Here is an 18,816-nt window from a genome sequence, read left to right as displayed (position 1 = left end):
TCTTCTTTTTGGCTTTTTGTCGTGTTTACCTGCGGTTGAGAGTTGTTTGGTGACTTGGTCATACTCTACTCCAATGCGAAAATTGTACGCCAAATGCACTGTACTCCCATGACCCGCCGCTGCTGAGCTCTTTCACATCAGGTCCACTGGCAACAGCCAGCAACGCTCATCTATGAAGCGGGGGGTTGATTCTCCATTTTGGTCGCGCGGCTCAGGATTTGCCGTTCTCACGCACGAGGCACAACCACAGTTGAGCGAATCCACCACAGTTGAGAGTCGGCACTGCTTCCCTCACTCTGCATGAGATTTGGGATGACTCGCTTCCCACACCACGAACACGTCACGCTCAGCTGCATTTTCATGCGTCACCGTGGGACCGCCCATTAGCTGTACGGTTGATTGATCAGCACGTCATCATCGCTCAGTGTTTCCAATTCGCTTCGTCCTCTCTTGCTCTCCCTTCCTTCTTCCATGCTTCCCCCCCCCCCTCCACCTCCACTTCCTCTCTCAAATGCTCTGTAACACTCCCCGTCCCCACTACCTCTGCGTCGTCTTCCCAATCCAATGCTTGGCAACAGTCAGATCGCTCACAGTGCTCGTTTTGGGAAAGCGTCTCAGTCTTTTTGTTTTGAAATCCTCCAAACATGCTGTCTGCTCCCAAGCCCCGCAACCCTCGCCCCGCTGCTGCTGCTCCTGCTGCTCCTGCTGTTGCTGTTGCTCCTGCTCCTCGTGCTCCTCGTGCTCCTCGTGCTGCTGCTGCTGCTGCTGTCCCTGCTGCTGCCCCTGCCGTTCAGCCTCAGCCGGCAAACCCTGCTCCGGCTCATCGACTTGCTGGTCCCATTGGAGTACTCCAACAATCTCAGTCCTCACGCCGCCCTCGAGCTGCCCCTGCGGCTGCTCAAGCTGCTGCTCCGGTTGCTGCTGCTCCAGCTGTTGTTGCTCTTGTGGCTGCAGCTGCTCCGCCTGGTGGTGGCCCCAACCGGAGGAAGAACAACAACCGACCGGCTGATTCGGCTGGAGCCGCTCAACCGCGCAGAGGCTTGCCTCGACGCCGCCGCGGCGGTGCTCCAGTGGCTGCTCTTGCTGCTGCCAATGCTCCAGTGGCTGCTGCCGGTGATTTCGATCTGGGCGACGCGCCGCAGGGAGCGCTGGTCGACTTTGGCGCAATGCGCAACGGCCTGCCTCCCAATGGCCCCTCCGCTCCGAGCTCGGTTTCATCGGTGGCGTCGTCAAAGGCAAGCCGAAAGCCGCTAACGGAGAGAAACGTTGCCATCAAGGATCGCTCCCACTACCAACTCTACATGTTTGGCTGCGAGGGCTGCAGCATGCTATGGTACAAAAAGTGCGCCCCGATCAATCCGGTCTCGCCCTGCAGAGGTTGCAACACGCGATATGACCCGATTCCCATTGGATCCGAACCCGTTGGTCTGGGCTTTTTCCGTTGCTCAAAGTGCAAGCACCAGTGGACGTCCTGCCCAGCAGCTCGCAATGTCTCTCAGCCTTGCTTTGGTGGGAAGTGCGTTATGCTCCATCATGAGTACCCCTACAAGGTGCTTCCTCGACAGAGCATGCGCAGTCACACCGACGAGACTCAAAGAAAGTCGGATAACAAGCATTCTTGTGCAGCTTGTGGGGGCGAGGGCCAATGCCCACTGAGACGTCGTGGTGATGTATTCTCCAAAGCTCATGTCAGCGCCCCTGGCTCGATTGGCTGCTCGTCGTCGCCTGGTTCTGAACGTAACTGGCTGAGCGACGAGAACTACAACAAGTATCGCCATCTGATGAACGCGCACGACTACGAAGATTTCGATGGTGACGACTAGACGCCTTCCCCGCGTCAATGGTGCTTTGCATTTTGCTGGTAGTGACTACTTTGCGCTGCTCGAACATTTGAGAGCATGATGATGATGTTGCTGTTCTGGAGTTACTGTTGTTAGTTGTTCGTGTTTCTGTTGTGAGTTCCTGTTGTGTGTTCCTGTTGTGTGTTCCTCCTGTCTGTGTTGCTCAGATTACTCTTGTTCCATCATCAACTCAGTCTGTATATTTTTTTCTTTTTCTACCAAGTATTTTGTTCTTGTCTGAGAATTGTTCCACACCCATTTCCGTTTCCCACATCCCTCCTGAGCTCCCGAGCCTCCAAGCGCTCTCTCACTCGCTCAAATGACGTTCGAGTACGGCCTTGCGCTCGGCATTGCCTTGGTCTTTGTCGCCGAGGCCTTGCTTGTCGCGCTCGTCTACCGGGTGCGACGCCTCCCGCCAGCCAATCTGAACGAGCAGTGGCGGCTCATGTCGACTGCCCCTCCGACTCTGCCACCCGCACAACCACCAGCATTGTCACTACTATCAGAGAGCCCTCCTCAGACTCTGCTGCCCAAAGCGATGATGACTGAGCCGACTTCAAGCTCGTTGTCGTTCTCGGCAACGTCCACTCCGCCGACAACCAGCCCTGGCGCTGTGTCTGTCGCTTCTGCCGTTTCTGCTGGCAGTGTGTTCGGCTCTGGTCTGCTGAGCGTGCCCGGAGCCTCGTCCGACACGCAGGTGTCCAAGAGCGGGACGAGCACTCCGCCCGGCTCTCAGTCTCAGTCCCAGTCACAGTCTCAGTCTCAGTCGCAAGAGCCAACTCCGAACAGGCGGCGACGGGCATCGCTCTCTGCCATCACAGAGCAGCCGCAGCCGCGCAAAGGGTCCATTGCCAGTGTCCAAAGCAGCGCAGGGGTGCTCGCGGGTCTTCCAGCAGCACTCGCGCCAAATTCGAACTCGACCACTTCGACCGGCCCGGCGTCGTGGCTACGGGGCAAGCTCAAGCTGCCAGGCGCCAAGTCGCAGCTGCTGCAAGAGCAAGTGCAGGCTCAGACACTGCACCAGCTGGTCCAAGATGGCGGAATTCCACCGAGCATGGCAACGATTGTGAGCGCAGCATCCACGGCAACGACATCGACAATCACAAGCACCAGCACCACGATTGGTTCAACGCAAGCGACGTTTGCTGCAGCAACTGCCGGTAGTGGTGCAAACCCAAATCCTGCCAAGCCAATGCCTGGCGCGGACCCACTCGAAACTCCGGCAGCGCGCTCAACCAGCGACGACGATTACCTGTTTGTCGACTACTCGAACGGCGGCAGCGCGCGACCAAGCCTCCACTCTGTGAGCGAGTCGTGCTCGTGGCTCAATACCTTCCTGCACCAGCTTGTCTTTGTGCATGTTGGTGTGGAGAGCATCCAGTCCAAGGTGGTGAGTGGGCTGAGCAACGCGTTCGAGGAGATGGCGAAACGGCACCCGATCGCTGCCAACCTCCAAGTTCGAGACTTTCTCTTTGGCTCGGCTCTGCCACAAATCGCATCCGCTCGGCTCGTCTCAGGCTCTGGGACGGTGGCTGCCGCGGCCGAAGCGGCTTCGGCATCGCTTCTGGGCGTCCCGCTGCCGGAAGCATCGGCAACCGTGCTGCCTGAACATCTCATTGTCGACTTTCAGCTCAAGTACGCTGGCGGTGCTAAACTGGTCATTCATTCCGACTACATTGTCAACGTCATCCTTTCAGTGGCGGTTGTCCAGTTTGAGGGTTGCTTGCGGCTCGAGATTCGGAACAATGCTGTGATTCGCATCTCCTTCGTCCAGCAGCCCATCGTCGACTTTGATGTCAAGCTGCGGTTCTCAGTGCTGGCTCCGCCCAGTGCAGTCACGCGTATGATCAAAAAGCGGCTGGAAATGATCATCAAAGACACCATCGTTGCGCCCAAGTTCAAGCTCATCAACCTCGGGCCGCCAGCCGCTGTGATTGGCACGCTGACCATCACCGTCAAAGGTGCCACAAATGTGTACGCGCAAGACATCAACGGCTCTTCCGACCCGTACTATGTATTGACGGTCGGCGCGACCGAGCACCGCTCAGCTATTGTCAACCAAACGCGAAATCCGCAGTGGAATGAGACCATCACCATTCGCATCACCTCGGAAGACTTGTTTGTTCATATCATCTTGTACGACCATGACACTTACGGCAAGGACGACTTCCTCGGCCAGGTCATTTACCCGCGCAGCATGATGGAACCAGAGGTCATCCACGAACGAACGCTGCCACTCCGGGGGCGCCATCCATCCGACCATGTGTCTGGCACGTTAACATTGGAAATGTTCTTTCAGCCACTGCAGGACAAGCAGTCCAACGCTGCCACTACCCCAACAGGACTCAGTCCCGCAACAGCCGCCGGTGCCGTCAGGTCTGCCATGGGTTCAGGCGCGACCGCCGCTGCAGGTGGTCTGTCGTTGGCAAACCATGACGATTTCGAAGACCTGGATGACGTTGACAACGAGGATGCAATGCTCGCCCAAAAACTGCGTTTGGAGCGCCAGAACACGGACGGCCAAAAGTCTGTGCGCTCCGTCCCTGCGACACCCATTCTCATGGACTTGGACAAGGACAAGGACCACGCCATGGCCTTTCCAAGCAAGCGCAGTGTCGAGGAGGTACGGTCAGAGCTGGAACGCGCCGTCGAAGCGCTTGTTGTGGTTGAAGAAGAACGCATGTCGTTCGCCCAGAGCAAGCCGACTCCTGCCTCCAAGCGAGTAGATCAGGTAACTGGCTGTTGTTTTTTGTTGTTTTGAAGCGTTGGTGTAGTTTTTGAACACATTGGCTGGGCTTCAACAAAAAACAAACTCATTGTGTCGTGGTGTTTGGTTGTTTTCCCATGCAACAGCAAGCCGAAGAGCTGCGAGCCCAGATTGCTCAACTCAAGCAGAAAGAAAGCCGCCTTCTGGTTGATGACAGTGAGATCTCGTGTGCTTCGGGTAAGGCTTGGGCTTTTGTTCGTTGTCGGTGTTTTTTCGCTCGATGCGTTCTTCTGAATGATTTGGCGTCTCACTCGTTGATTTTTTTTCCAGTGGATGACATCGAGCTAAACCTCGACGCTAGCTTGCCTTCTGCTGTGAATGGTGGCACAGCACTCAATCTGTCGCCTCGCGCGCCACTGACTGGTGTTCATCATCAGTTCCAGCCGAATCGATACACAAAGCCAACCTTTTGCAACGTTTGTGGTGGATTTTTGGCAGGTCTTGTCTGGCAAGGTCAAAAGTGCAGTCGTAAGTCGTGGAAGCATCATGGTGCTGTTTTTGTTGTGTTTTTTACTCGTTGTTTTCGTGTTCGTGCTCTCTCACTCACGAGATTCCAATGAATTGTTTTTGGCGATTAGAATGTGGGTTTGACTGCCACAAACGATGCATCTCTGCAGCTCCCGCCAACTGCACGCTCAGCGGACAGTGAGTGTAAAGTTATTGGACGGATGTGGATCGAGCTTGTCTTTGTCATTGTTTCTTTAGTACGATTACACGGTATTTATTATTTTGAGGCTGTTGCTCAAGCCGACGTTGAACGAGGGTTTCCGTTGCGCTATGGAATACGCGACCGATTGAAAGCCCAATGGCATTGGCTCCAATCTCACGCCAAAGCGACTGTCAATGGTGTGCATTGCACAACGCAAGCTTTTCAACCAAAGCCCTTCATAACATTGCCTCAATGTCGTGGATGGTTGTTCCAATCCTGAAACGGTTGGGAAACACAACTGCCACCATCTCCCTTCCCCCTTTCACTCGATCATCACACAATCGAACGAACTTTGAATTGAATTCGTCAACAGCGTTATCATTTTCCTCTGCTTTGTTCCATCGTTTTCTGTTTGTTTCACTTTTTGTTTCACTTTTCTTTTTTTCTTTGTTTCGTGCAACTTGTTTCAAATCAGAACAGTTTTTTTTTTCTTTTTTTTTTTTTTTTTTTTTCTGTCTTCGTTGCTTCTTCGTTGACTTTTGGTCTCGCACTCGCGTTCACACTCCGCAGCATTCGCATCGATCTTCCTGCTTCAATAACAGTCACACGAGATGGCGAGTGAGGGCTGGAGCGATGTCGATCTCGAGCTGACGAGCTCGGACAGTGCGACGTTGAATTTTTCGCTGCCTGCGACGCCAGAACAGCTCCGCTCCACATCGCTGCTGCTGCTGCACTCTGTGCACAATCCTCATCACAGCAGTAATCAGCAGTTTGAACTCTTCCCATCGACGCCCGCACGCAACAACGACGACGAGGCCGCTGATCCGGTCAGTCACCAACAACAACGGCCAGACACACTGACCACGTCGCACTCAACCATCATGCTGAGCGCGGTCGAGGCTGGCTTTGGGAACAGCGCCAACTTGTGGCCGCTGGAAGAGTCTGCCGACGCCCCTCTGCGCGAGGACGACGATCTCGAACGCGGCGACCAAGAGGACGAGGAAGAGGAAGAAGACGAGAATCTCAATCGATCCAGCTGGAGCGTCTCAAGCCATCGCACAACGACGAGTGCTACGACTGCTGCAGCCGACGATGCTGATGGCGCTGATGATGATGGCAATGTAACGATGCACAAGGATACGAGCGAGACGGACCTCCTGCTCCAGGACGCCGAGCTCGGAGGACAGCCGATGACGTCTGCCGCCACTGCAGCTGCTGTCGGCGCAGACCAAGACGAGGTTGTTGATGATCACGGTCATGATGACGATGATGATGATCAGAACTGGGGCCTGAAGCAGCAAAGTGGCACCGCTCGACATCCTATCATTGCCCGATCCTTGCTCGACCAAAGCATCACCGAACCCGGCGAAGCCGTCGAGTGGGACGAGGAGCGCGCCACGCGTCGCAACTCGCGTTTGATTCTCGCAAGTCCAAACGCTCATCGGACGGATGCCAGGTCGCTGGACGATTCGACGGCAAGCGTCGAGCTCGCAGAAAGCGTCCTCCCGAGCCCATCCGTCGACGATGTCTTCCACCAGCTGCTCGCCCAGCACCGAGAAATGCATCCGACGGATCGTCTTCAGTCTGTGCCGACGGCAATGATCATTCATGAATTTACATCGACCGCCAAGCTTCCGTCCGAAGCCGTCAGTTCTCTGATTTCTTGCCTCGACCCAACACACACTGGACGCGTCTCGGAGCATTCCTTCCTGACGGGCGTCAACGAGTTTATGGAGCTTTTGACGCGTGAAGACCAGAAGGAAGCCGAAGATCTGCATCTGTACGATCAAGAAAATATGGCAGCGGTCTCGTCGCCCCTGTACGAACCGCTGCATGATGATGATCATCACGACGACACCACCAACCCGGATGCGGCGATTGAAGCGGCGGCGCTTCCACCACCCGCCACCCCAGCCACGGGCCGCACCCAACTCATCCAGATGACTCCCGCGAGCTCACGCGTTCACGCAACCCCGCAAGGAGCAGCACAAGGCGCGCATGGAGGGGTCTCGAACAACAACACTCCTCACGCCCATCCATGGGGCAGCAGCAGCGCAATGGCAACCCCTGCTCGCGTCAACCTGCTGGCACGCGCGGACGAGCCCACGCACTACCTGTCGCCCACCGTTATGGCCAATCCCATGTCGCCAACACGGGAGGCACTTTCGCAGCACTGGCAGCCAAACGTCAGCCACAGCCAGCTCCGGAAGCAACAGCTTGAGGAGCAAGAAAACGACCGGCGCGATGCGCACGTCGATCAGCTGCAGGCGGACAAGCAAAAGCTCACCCAGGAAGTGGAAAAGCTCGGCAAGGAACTGGTCGCAGCACGCAACGTCATTGAGGAGTGCTTGAAAGTGAAGCAAGAGTTCCACACGGCCGAGCACGAACGGGTGCAGCTTTTGCAGCGGAACAGTGCCTTGAAGGACTCTGAAAAGCAGCTTCGGCACACGCTGGATCAGGAGCGAACTGCGGCCATGAAACACCAGAACAAGGTGAACGACTTGAGCGAAGAGGTGCAAGTCTTGAAAGACCAGCTCGCGCAGGCTCATGAAGCGGTCGAAAAGTCGCAGACTGCGCACGCCTCGGACTTGCAGGAGCGCGAGCGCCTTTTGCAGGCGCATGCGCGGGAAGTGAAGGACCTGCAAGCGAAGACGGCTGAGCTCCAGGACTCGCTCAGCCAGGCCAAGACTGATCTCGACGAATACGCGGCGAGTTTCCGAAAGCTGGAGCAGGAAAAGGACGACCTGCTGCAGCAACTTCGCGAAATGGCACCCCCTCCGTCGCTCGATCAGGAAGTGTCGCAAAGTGGACTGCCCTCCATCGAGACGGAGCAGCGCATCCTCGCCCTCGAGCAGCAGCTGCGCTCGGCTCAAGACGGCATCCGCGAGCACGAGGCAAAGCAACTGGACGAGCGCACTCAGCACGCTGCCTTGGTCCGCCGCATTGAAGGGCAGCTCGCGACTGCCCAGGCCGAAACGGTCGATCTGGACCAAGACCTCCAGGCCGCCCGAGCAACCATTCGCGAGCTCGAATCGGCCAAGCTCCTGTCGGACCAACGCCAAAGTGAGCTGCATCGCCTCACTGCCGAGCTGCAAGCGCGCGATGCCCTCGTCCAGCAGCACCAATCACGCGCAGAGGATCAAACTGGCCTTGTTGAGCGCCTGCATCGCGCGCAGACGACCATCGACGAACTTCAGGCGGGCAAATCGGCGGCGGACGCGCGCGAAGTCGAGCTGCAACGCGTGTCGACCGAGCTGCACCGCTTGGAATCTGAGGCACTGCAGCATCAGCAGCAGTCCAATCAGTGGACGGCCGAGATTGCGCAGCTTCAAACCCAACTGGGTCAGACCCAACATCAGCGGGACGAGCTGCAGATCGAACGCGACAGCTTACAGGCACGTGCCGCCGCCGCCGCCGCCGCCGCCGCCGCCATCCCTTCCAGCAACCCCCTTCCATCCGGTGCTCATCACCAGCATGAAGCCGAGACGCATCAGTTGCGTGCCGAGCTCAACGCCGCGCTTGCTCTTGCCGAACAACGAGCAGGCGAACTGGTCCTGGTCAAGCTTCAAGCGGAAGACGCCAGCCAAAAAGCAGAGGGTCTGGCCCAAGACTTGCTTTTTGCGCGAGACAACAACCGTCAGCTGAAGCTCACCTTGGAAGAGGAGCAGCGAGGCCAGCACCAGCAGATGGACGACAATTTGCAACGCGTGGCGCACTTGAAGGCCGATGTGGAGATGTTGCTGCAGTCGCATGAGCATACCACCAAATCCCTCACACAAGCGGCCCTTTCCCTGCATGCCAAGCAACAGGAGCTTCGCGATGCCGTTCAAGCGCAGCCACACCCAGCGCATGCCTCGCCGTCCGCGCCTGCCTCTGCTTGTTCGCGCTTCATCGGGCTGTTGGGCTCGGTGCTGCGCCTGGGCTTGCTTCTTGCGTTCCTGGTGGTGATTTTGCTTGTGGTTGCGGATGGAGCGCAGCGTCGTTGCGACTTGCATTCGTGGGCCGAGAGATTGACCAATCCGGCGATTGCCGATTGGCTCGATCAAGCGCTGCCCCGCCTCGTCCGTCAAGTGTACCACTCCCGTCCGTCTTGAAGAAAAGGAAGCGAATCAATTTGATCATAATTTTGTTGTCGATGTTTGTACATGTAGTGTTTCGTTCAATTCACAATGTATCATTACAATTCACTTCATTTGGTTTTATTTAGGGTTGGTTGAGTACCCCACTCTCATCCCATCGATAAACTAGGAAGCGACGGGGCAACGTACGTGTTCCCTCCTTTCCGCATTTGGCGATAAAGTGCAATTGCTCGCTCGCGTTCAGCATCGAGACGGGCTTTCGCCGCAGGAGTCATGTCCTTGCGCTTGGTCGGCTGTGCAGTCACCGTTGCATCGTCACCAGCGTGAGCCTTTCGTGACAAAATTTGCTCCAGCAGGAGGGGCTGCTTCTTGACCTGAACGGCAATGAGGGGGCAACAACAGGAGACCCAGAATTGGAAAATGAGCGAATCGAGCGACAAACCTTCGACCCCCCCCCCGTTGTCCAAGTTGGCAAAGAAATGTGTACTCCAGCCAAAAATAACGGTAGCCGTACCTCTACTTTCGTTTTGGGCTTGGCCGTCAAGCGTGGTGGTTGCATGACAACCTCGCCGAATTTGACATTGTCCTTCATGGACGAGAATTCGCGGATTGGGCGACCTTGGTGGTCCATCTCCATGTCGTGCCCCATTGCCTTTGCTCGGCGCTTTTCAAGATGTCTGTGTCCAAAGAGTCGGCGTGGTCAAAACAAACAGGAAAACAAAAAAACAAAAAAACCAAACTGGAATATAGTGAACATACTCTTTCCTCTTTTCGCGCGTCTTGTGCGATGACAGCATAGACCTGCTCAGTTGCGGTTGGGCAGCCGCGTCTACTCGCCTTGAAAAGTCACTCATCGACTCTCCATCCTGGATTAGACAAGTAGAATGGGAACAACAGTTCAGCGCCAATCACTTTACCAAACATGTTTGCACGCGCGCGCGCAATCCTCGTGATCAAGTACCCACCATTCGCTTCATGTTGCGCAGGGATGCATTTTGCTTGGCTACTTGCGGCTCTGTCCTGTTGGAGGAGGGCGTTCGTGTGGCTGTCGCCGCTGGCGGCTTGTGCGACCGATTTGGCGAGTCGCTCTTGCTTCGCGATGGCAAGTCGCCTTCGTCCATAACGTGCCGGCCTAACCCGATGCAACGCAGTCGTTGGCAGTTACAAGCACGCATGACAGTGGGTAATCATGACGAGGTGAGTGGCGGTGAACCGACATCAGCGTCTCCCATGCGCAAACCACATGGAACCAATCCAGACCCCCGCCTCTCACTTCCAACCGTCGCGACTGACCATTGTATGTTCCGGTTCGCTTGATCTCGTCGTTCATTGCCATGATGCGCTTGACCGACCGCGGAATGGCAGTCTCGGCCTTCCTCGACAGGTTGACTTTGGTCTTTCTGCAATAAGGTGGATTCAAGTTGGTCTTCAGGCACTCTCAATGGTATCCACAAGGTGGGGAAATAATGCTGGCAAAACTCTGCTTACGCTTCAATCTCGTCTTGTGTCAGTGCGCGGTTGGATTTCGTGTTGAACGGATCAACCGACTTGAGCTTCCTGCGACGCGCTCCAGCACCCATTTTTCCTTGTCTGTCTGAGTAGTGTTGCAAAGAATAAGGACTGCTTCGTCATAATGATGATGTACATGCTACAATGAATTTGCAATATTAAAAGAGTTTATCAACAAATGGAAAAAAAAAAGTGCAGCATCAATCATCACACAAAATGCAGAAAAACACGCTTGCATGTCGCACATAAATGAGGGGAGGAGTGGAAGGAGGGGGAAACCACTTCCTTGCCACAAGGACAATGACCAGGGCAGAGAACAACTGGGAGAGGGAGAGAGGGGAGAGAAACAGAGAGAGAGCTAGAAACAGAAAGCAACGCCCAAAAGAAACAAACCAAAAAGCAAAACACAAAGCAGGGAAACCTTAAGATTGGGATCTTGGTGAGTCAGTCACAACTGGGGCAGAAGTAACAGCCTTGGTACCACCGTAGCTAAATAGCGACGCAATCCCACTAATGGTTTCGCCGAGCTTTTGGGCCATCGGCAAGTTCGAATGCTCGAGACCGCAGGTAATGCGCTCGGTGCATGCAGACAGGCCGCCAGACCAGCGCCGCACTTTTTGCATCGACTCCTCCGTCAAGAATCGCGTGCCCATGTTGCGCAGCGACGAGAGGAAGCTTTCCCGCAAGCTGTCGGGCCGGGCGAACTCGTCAAACCAGGCCATGATGGACGAGGCAAACTCCTCGGGCGAGTCGAGCGAGACCTTGGCGCTAAACGACTCCCACAACAAGTCCACCACGTTGCAAAAGATAAAGAACTTGACCTGGTCGGCGTACGACGAGCCCACGCCTGCCGAGCTTGATGCCGCAGCAACGCCGGCTGCTGACGGGGCAACTGCACCGGAAGACGAGCCCACAGCGACAGTGCCAGCGGAGGCAACCGCAGAGCTGCCAGAACCCATCAACGCCTTCATGTCCGTCTCGCTGATAAAGCCGAGTTGCTGGTACTTTTTGATGATGAGCTTGAGCGCCGCAACCTCCTTGCGCAGGCGGTTGATTTCGTCCACGAACGCCACCTTTTCCTTAACAAGATGATGAATGTAGTCGACGGCCTTGTGCAGCACAGTCGCCTTGGACTGCCGACTTGCGGGCGACTTTTGGCAAGCAGGAATCATGACTTGCAGCTCGTCAAAGCCGGCTTTGATGTTGTTCCTTCGCTTTTGCTCTGCCTGGATGTGTGCGTTACGGCGGGTCGCAGCAAGATCATCGTCTGGGAAGTCGCCAGTCGGCGACAGGGGCTCGCTCAGACAGTCGTCGAGCATGCCGCTGTGTTCCCCGCGAATACTGCTGCCTGCGGTGCTCATGTTGGTAATGGGGTCGTCGTTCAAGCTCTGGATGGTGGACATGATCTCATCGAGGGACTGGCCGACCGGCGGAGAGGCGGCACACACGTCCTCCATCTTGATGCTGTTTGGGCGGTGGTGCATGCCGCTGCTACTTGCCACGCTGCTATTGTAGCTGCCAACGGGCGACGCCTGAGCGGCGTACAGCCCGACAGCGCCGTCCATCTTGGAGAACGGGTCAAAGGCAAAGTTGTACTTTGCTGTCAAGTCGTCTGTGGTGCGTGTGCTCGTGCTCTTGCTCTTGGCTGCTGCAGCGGCAGCGGTCTTGCTGGTGGTGGTGTTGCCGCCAGCGTTGTCGTGCCCAGAGTACTCGTTGGCCGTTGGCAGAGTGGTGGTCGTGCCAAGGTTCATAAAGTTGAAAGCACTGGGCTCGAATTGGTCGATCGATGTCAGCCCTGCTGCTGCTGCGGCCGCAGCACGAGCCGCTGCAAGTGCGTGCGCGGAATGGACGGCCTGAGGCTGTGACGGCGCACCGAGCAGCGGGTGCTGGGCGAGATGGCTTGTGGCCGAGGTGGACGGCGCAATGCCACCAGTGCCGTCTTCCATCATGGACATCATCATCATGGAGAACATTGCGTCGTTGTTTGGTTGGCCAGCGAAGGGCATGGCGCCAAAGCGGCCAAAGCCCACGGACGGCGGCATTCCGCCAAACCCAGCCATCGGCAGACCGGGTGCAGCCATGCCGCCGGGAAACATTGGGAAGGCAGCTGCGGATGTGTTGGAGGGCATAGAAGACGACGGGACGTCAAACGTCAATCCACCCATCACCGACTGCAGATCGGCGTGGAGGAGCGCGGCTTCCGAGTTGTCCATCATGGTTGGAAGAACACGGGGAGGGAGGGGGTTGTTTTTTTGGCTGGGGGGACTAATCACAAAAACTCGACGGCGAGGAGGAGCACGAAACGATGGTTGGATGATCTTTGTCTTTGTCTCTACGTTGCCTGTCAGACACAAACCACAAAAGGAGGATGATGATGACAAAGAGAGTGAGTAATCAAGACAATGAGAGCGATATGAACAATGAGGGGATGAGAACTCGGGAGGCAAGAGTTGTACAAAGGTTTCAGAATCAAAATTGCAACAATAGAACCGAAAGAGAGAGAGAGAGTGGAGGTAGAAGCCGAGGTGGAAAGGTAGCCGCACGACATATTTGTCGACAAGAGCAAACCAAGTTGCCGGCTTTTTGTCATTCTCAAGCTGTCACTCTGCTTCCTTCTCCTTCTGATTCAGAGAGGGAGTGTGCATGTGTGTGTATGAAGCGTGCACACTGGTTTTTTTTTGTTGATGGTGGTGGATGCAATGCAAACATGTCTTCCAACGCACACACCACTTAAAAACACGAGCACAGACTACTGCTGCTAACATTGGGTGAGCTCTGAGCTCGCTCAGCTGTGAAATCGCTCTCTCTCTCTCTCTCTCTCTTGGTGCTTGTTGTGTTCTTATTGTTTTGACTGCAATCATATCCACCTGTGCACAAAACTTTCACTTTGTCAATCGCTTGTAACCAAGCCTTTCAAACCAAAACGAGCTGCGTCTGATTTTCCTTTCCTTCTTTCACTTTTATTTCCTTTTTTTTCTTCCTGTTCTCCACTTTTTCTTGTTGTTCATGTTTGGATGCTCGAGTGACACATTGCTAATGTTCTTCCATTCCAACTGCGTTTGTCGTCGTCGTTGTCGTTGCTGTTCCAAAGTCGGACTTTGCCCAACACGTTCTTCCCTTTTTCTTTTTTTTTTTTTTTCTTTTTTTTTCTTTTTTTTTTTTTTTTTGGTGCCAGACAACGCTCAAAGTGCTCTTTCTCCGCTTTGTCCAGCTCTGACGCTCAAACTCAGTCATACGCACTCGTCTGGCACTGGCAATGCCTCGTGTGAGTTTGAGAGTGTCGTGTTTTTGCAGCCGCTCCAAACAAAAAGGGCCACAATGTGGGGTGAGTTTTTTTATTTTTATTTGAAAAATGGCGAACTTTTTTTTTTCCTGCCTTCCTTCCGTTCGCTCTCCCTTTGCCTGTCGGTCGTTGCGCTTCGTCCCCATTTCGCTGTCAACTCGGATGCATTGCTCTCTCGCTCTTGCGAGCGACGGGAGTGGAGAGACTGAACGATGGAAGAAGGAGGCACAAAATGCGCACGAAACGCTTTCGCCGACAGCCAGAAATCGCCACGCCAGCCACTCGCTCCACTAAGTCACGTTTTGGGTCGTCGCAAGATTGCTGATTCGCTTATGGCTTCAATTGAAGAGAGTTGGAATGGTCGAGTGCGAGAGTGCGAAGACGGCGAGAGCGCTCGTCGTTGATGCGCACACCGTTTCAGCCAACACTCACAATTGCAAAATGATAGAACGAAAAGGACTGAAATTTATCAGTCGCCACTTTTGTTGTTTCCCTCTACAGTAAAAAGCAATGAATGATGATGATGATGATGATGAATTGGACGCGTGGGTGAGAGAAAGGAGTGGTGTTGCCTAGGTCACTTTTTAAAATCAAGACGAACCAAGCTCTTGTTCCCGCTGCCCCTCGCTTGTTCTCCATCCCTTTCGCTTCGTCGTCCATCCACACTCGACTGATCTCTGCCTCCCAATGGACGTTGGTTTGGTGCTCTTCAAGTGTTCATCCTCCAAAAGACAATAAATTACGTGCTTCTCCAAATTAACAACCGAAAACAAACAAATGCAACAAAGATGAGCTGCGTTTGTTGTTGAATCCCCAGCAAAACAAATAGAGCACAAACGAGAACGAGAACGTGGAGATATGAAGAGCGATATGAAAAGGAGCAATCAGACCAGATGGGGTGCGGGGCATGGTGAATGTTTGTGTGTGTGAGTGAGTGGGTGTGGGTGGCAGAATAACGGGACTTTGTGGTTCTGTCACAAAACGCAGACCGGCGGCTGAATCACTGACAATGCTGATGATAATTACGACACTGCTGATGACGATTGTAGTGATGAATGTAGGGATGGATGGTCGTGACTCTGAATGACGAAGCAGTCGAGCACAAAAGCGCGGCTTTTTAGATCAAATCAAACGGAGCGGCAAATTATCAACTTCAGCAATCTTTGTTGTTTTTGGATTGTTTTTTTGCACTCACCTTTACATGGTGAATGCAACATGACTCAGGGGGTGCTTGTTCAATGTGAATGAGTGTGTGCGCATCCCATTCGCACAGAAGCAGGGAAAAAGGGACGAAGGGGAAGCAAGGGGGCATGTGGCTTGCACATTGAAACCGCCGACGGATGAAAAAAAAAAAAAAAAAGGAAAAAAGGTGCGACTCGCTCTCTCTCATCACGCTTGAGCAACCGCACACTGTCTGTCGTCATTGTAATGGTGATGAACTCGAGCGAGTCGTGGCGTTTGCTGCGAGACGAAAAAAGACTCAAAGTCGAAGAAAAGAAAAAGAAAAAAGAAATAATAAAAAAACCGGCTGTTTAAAAAAAAGCATCACGTTGCAACAAGAAAAGAAAGAACGCCCGAGTTGGAAGAGGGAAAAAGTGGGGGAAAAGGAAGGAGTTTGGAGATGAGGGAGGGAGAAGCAGGAAGGGACAAGGAGGATGAGAATGAGGGCAAGAGGGAGGGAGGAGAGGAAGGAAGGAGGAGAAGGGAGGAGGAGGAGGAAGCGGCAGAAAGGGGGTGGCATGGGACCAAAACTGTGGAGAGAAGTGGCTGCTGGCAATGGGCAGACGAGGAGAGGGGATGAAGGGGGTGGGGGACGAGGGTGGGTGTGGATGGAGTGAAGAGAGAGCAGCGCGGTGGCAGAGGGAGGGAGAGAGGGACAGAGGGAGAGAGAGGAAGAGACCAAAATGGGAGTGAAGCGGCAAATTTGACAAACGTACCAACAAAAAAAAAAAAAAAAAAAATGAAAACTGAAGACCGAGAATAGCAATGGCTCAGAAAATAAGAAAGGGGAAACGGTTGAAAGGGTAGGGGGGGGGGAAACAAACTCATGCAAGATCTGGTCAAGAAGCTCAGTACATGGAAGTCGCGGGGGAAGAGATCACTCAAGGAAGAAAACGGAGAAAGATCAGAAACGTGAAGCGAAACGACAAAGAAAAAAAAAAAAAAGTTAGACGACTGACGACTGATATCCTCAAACGAAACCTCAAGCGGAGAGTCATCGGCGCAAACGATCTCGCCTCGAACCTGCGTGTCAATCTGTTGCTCAAGTTTGTGATGATTTGATGCATTCATTGTGTTTTGGCTTTTGTAGAAAATACAATACATTGTGATATTGTGCTTAACTTGTTCCAACGACTCCTGGAGTGCCAACTTTGCTACTACCAATGGAAGACCCGGCAAGTGTGTGGATCGAATGAGTCGCTTTCTTTCAAGTCAAACGCTCGAGGCCAGCGGGGACATCTCGATTGCAATCGCGGGGAGGCAATGATCGAATTGTCGGATCAAAGTACCAACTTTGCCCGCACGCCCAAGAAAACAGGTGAACGCATTGACCATTCCTCCTGCTCAGACTTGTGTAATAATTTGCATATACCACGATTATGTTAGATTGGATATTTGCACTACGGCTGTCAAGCTAACGAAACTGAGTGTCCGGCGAACACACGTTGGTCGGTTTGCTTCCGAGGGTCGCGGCCCGCACGACTCCGGTTTTTGGTTTTGTACTGTCTAATCATGTGTTGTAAAGGTTTGTTGTTGAATGGAGCAATTTTGTGGTGTGCATGTGGTACCACTCGGTGATGAACAGAAAATGCAAAACCAGCACCAAAAAATCGCAGAAATGCCACAATCAGCACAAAATACCGCCCACACCCTCCACTGCAAGCAAAATACAAAACAGAATGCACACATATCACACAGTGCGATTTTGTAAGACCTTGGTAGGGTTAGCCAGGCAATGTTGTTGTAAAGTGTTTTATTTCACTTTGCAGACTGAACTGCAATTCCAAATGCATGCAAACAAACAATACAAAGACATCAACGCCGAGTCTTCTTAGCAAAGAACGACCCAGTCGGGACCGCAGAGCCTGCGGGTCCTGACACTCTACCCCCTCCCGGTCCTCCCCGCGGAGAAGAGTGTGAAGGGCCCACCGGTGTGGACCCAGGACGCGACGTCGGCAACGCCGATGCCGACTTGACAAGTGGACTTGCTGCGGGACTTGCAGCAGCTGTGGGCGGGGTTGCTACGGAACGTGCAGCAACTGCGGATGGGGTTGCCACTGAGCGCGTAGCAACGGGTGACGCACTAGCTTGAGGTGGAGCTTGGCCAGCTGGAGCAGCGGGCGTGCGACTAGCCGTGGGTTGAACAGGATTCGGCTGGACCGACGACGATCCACTCGTGAAACGGATATCGAATTCCTCTCGCGTAGGCTGTGGCAGAGAAGGTTCGGCCAGATGGAATAAACGAACGGCCCTGGGGAAGCGAGCCCACACGTCTTTGGCCGGCTCCCAGGTGTCTTCACGAGCAGTGGTGCCCACCCTTCGGATGCGATAGTACATAATCTCGCTGTGACGAGTCGAATCAATCACCGCCTCGACTCGATGTCGAACTGTGCCGTCCCAGTCCTTGACAGGAGGCAGGACTCGCCGAATCCGACCTTCAACGTCATCAGCGACAAACAATTCCAAGACAGATACATGGAAGGTGCGGGACTTGCTGGATGCTTCACCTAGATCCAGCTCAAAGGCACGCTCATTGATCTGCTTCACGACCTTGAAGGGACCATCGCGTACGTACGCCAACTTGGCATACGGTTGTTCGGCCGTCTGACTGCGACGCAGAACTGTGACTAGGCTGCCCACCGTGATCGGAGGTGCTGCCTTGTGGTGTCGATCATAGAACTTGGCTGCGGACATGTTTGCTCGGTGAATATTCGCTCTCAACGAGAAACGCAGTGCCTTGAGTTCCTCCACGCGATCAGCTGCCGTTTGAGGTGCCTTCGGCGACTTGAAGTTAATCTCATCCATTTCCGGCTGAAACCCGTACATGGCCATGAACGGACTGCACTGGATCGCCGCGTGCACCGTGTTGTTGTACGTGAACTCGCACAACCAAAGGAGTCTTGCCCAGTCCTCGGCTTCACTGACGTACGCTCGCAGGTATGACTCCAGCGCTTGATTCACCCGTTCCACAAGACCGTTTCCTTGTGGATGATACGCGCTAGAGTAGGAGAGGTCGATGTCCATCGCCTTCCATAGCTTCTTCCAGAACTTTGCAATGAACTGAGGTCCGTGATCAGACAAGACACGAACCGGAACGCCGTGCAGCTTCACGACATTTTCCAGGAACAACTGAGCCGATTCCTCCGCCGTGACAGACTTTGTCGTCGGAATGAAATGTGCAACTCGAGTCAGTCGATCGATGCAGACCATGACTGCGTTAAACCCTTGAGAATCTGGTAATCCGGTCACAAAGTCGATGGACCAGTCGCCGAAAGGCTTGTCTGCGGCCTCAATCGGAGTCAAGAGACCGTATGGTGCGTGCCTCGCATGCTTCACCATCTGGCAAACTGGGCAAGTGTGCACGTACTGCTCCACGGTACTTTCTCATTCCAGGCCAGACAAAGTCGCGTTGAACTAACTCGAGCGTCTTTCGGTTCCCGCAGTGACCTGCTGTCGCTGCGTCATGG

The 18,816-nt window shown here is 54.2% G+C and overlaps 6 protein-coding genes across 6 annotated transcripts; 3 read left to right on the top strand and 3 right to left on the bottom strand.

The window, feature by feature from the left end:
* Nucleotides 1-610: 610 nt before the first annotated feature.
* Nucleotides 611-2,042, top strand: CAOG_06533 (hypothetical protein). Its single transcript, XM_004345232.2, has one exon. The coding sequence runs from the start codon at nucleotides 645-647 to the stop codon at nucleotides 1,821-1,823; it is 1,179 nt and encodes a 392-aa protein (XP_004345282.2). The 5' UTR covers nucleotides 611-644; the 3' UTR covers nucleotides 1,824-2,042.
* On the top strand, nucleotides 2,043-5,327 carry CAOG_06532 (hypothetical protein). Its single transcript, XM_004345231.2, has 4 exons — nucleotides 2,043-4,572; nucleotides 4,695-4,785; nucleotides 4,879-5,076; nucleotides 5,187-5,327. Exons 1-4 carry the CDS (start codon nucleotides 2,161-2,163, stop codon nucleotides 5,255-5,257), a joined length of 2,772 nt encoding a protein of 923 aa, XP_004345281.2. The 5' UTR covers nucleotides 2,043-2,160; the 3' UTR covers nucleotides 5,258-5,327.
* A 451-nt stretch (nucleotides 5,328-5,778) lies between these two features.
* On the top strand, nucleotides 5,779-9,445 carry CAOG_06531 (hypothetical protein). The gene has a single exon (XM_004345230.2). The coding sequence runs from the start codon at nucleotides 5,869-5,871 to the stop codon at nucleotides 9,349-9,351; it is 3,483 nt and encodes a 1,160-aa protein (XP_004345280.1). The 5' UTR covers nucleotides 5,779-5,868; the 3' UTR covers nucleotides 9,352-9,445.
* On the bottom strand, nucleotides 9,378-10,951 carry CAOG_06530 (hypothetical protein). Its single transcript, XM_004345229.2, has 6 exons — nucleotides 10,825-10,951; nucleotides 10,630-10,736; nucleotides 10,302-10,468; nucleotides 10,096-10,202; nucleotides 9,851-10,013; nucleotides 9,378-9,710 (listed from the first exon to the last, which is right to left on the bottom strand). The coding sequence occupies exons 1-6, from the start codon at nucleotides 10,914-10,916 to the stop codon at nucleotides 9,486-9,488; spliced, it is 861 nt and encodes a 286-aa protein (XP_004345279.1). The 5' UTR covers nucleotides 10,917-10,951; the 3' UTR covers nucleotides 9,378-9,485.
* Nucleotides 10,952-10,996: 45 nt separating this feature from the next.
* On the bottom strand, nucleotides 10,997-13,149 carry CAOG_06529 (max-like protein X). The gene has a single exon (XM_004345228.2). It carries the CDS (start codon nucleotides 13,059-13,061, stop codon nucleotides 11,268-11,270), a length of 1,794 nt encoding a protein of 597 aa, XP_004345278.1. The 5' UTR covers nucleotides 13,062-13,149; the 3' UTR covers nucleotides 10,997-11,267.
* Nucleotides 13,150-17,370: 4,221 nt separating this feature from the next.
* On the bottom strand, nucleotides 17,371-18,688 carry CAOG_08987 (hypothetical protein; the record flags this gene model as incomplete). The annotated part of the gene is made up of 2 exons (XM_011272363.1): nucleotides 17,371-17,503; nucleotides 17,619-18,688. 2 exons carry the CDS (start codon nucleotides 18,686-18,688, stop codon nucleotides 17,371-17,373), a joined length of 1,203 nt encoding a protein of 400 aa, XP_011270665.1.
* Between the last annotated feature and the right edge of the window lie 128 nt (nucleotides 18,689-18,816).

Source organism: Capsaspora owczarzaki (genome assembly GCF_000151315.2).
Source record: "Capsaspora owczarzaki ATCC 30864 unplaced genomic scaffold supercont2.11, whole genome shotgun sequence".
Classification (NCBI taxonomy): domain Eukaryota; class Filasterea; order Ministeriida; family Capsasporidae; genus Capsaspora; species Capsaspora owczarzaki.
Note: the sequence above shows the minus strand (reverse complement) of the source record. Positions and strands in the feature narration are given on the sequence as shown.

Bases quoted from the DNA above. Each gene is read 5' to 3' on its own strand.
- CAOG_06533 (XM_004345232.2), top strand. From the start codon at position 645: ATGCTGTCTGCTCCCAAGCCCCGCAACCCTCGCCCCGCTGCTGCTGCT.
- CAOG_06530 (XM_004345229.2), bottom strand. From the start codon at position 10,916: ATGGGTGCTGGAGCGCGTCGCAGGAAGCTCAAGTCGGTTGATCCGTTC. The intron at 10,737-10,824 runs GTAAGCAGAGTT...ACCTTATTGCAG, and splicing joins ACACAAGACGAGATTGAAGC to AAAGACCAAAGTCAACCTGT. The intron at 10,203-10,301 runs GTGGGTACTTGA...TGTCTAATCCAG, and splicing joins TGCGCAACATGAAGCGAATG to GATGGAGAGTCGATGAGTGA.
- CAOG_06531 (XM_004345230.2), top strand. From the start codon at position 5,869: ATGGCGAGTGAGGGCTGGAGCGATGTCGATCTCGAGCTGACGAGCTCG.
- CAOG_06532 (XM_004345231.2), top strand. From the start codon at position 2,161: ATGACGTTCGAGTACGGCCTTGCGCTCGGCATTGCCTTGGTCTTTGTC. The intron at 4,573-4,694 runs GTAACTGGCTGT...CCCATGCAACAG, and splicing joins CCTCCAAGCGAGTAGATCAG to CAAGCCGAAGAGCTGCGAGC. The intron at 5,077-5,186 runs GTAAGTCGTGGA...TTTGGCGATTAG, and splicing joins GCAAGGTCAAAAGTGCAGTC to AATGTGGGTTTGACTGCCAC.
- CAOG_06529 (XM_004345228.2), bottom strand. From the start codon at position 13,061: ATGATGGACAACTCGGAAGCCGCGCTCCTCCACGCCGATCTGCAGTCG.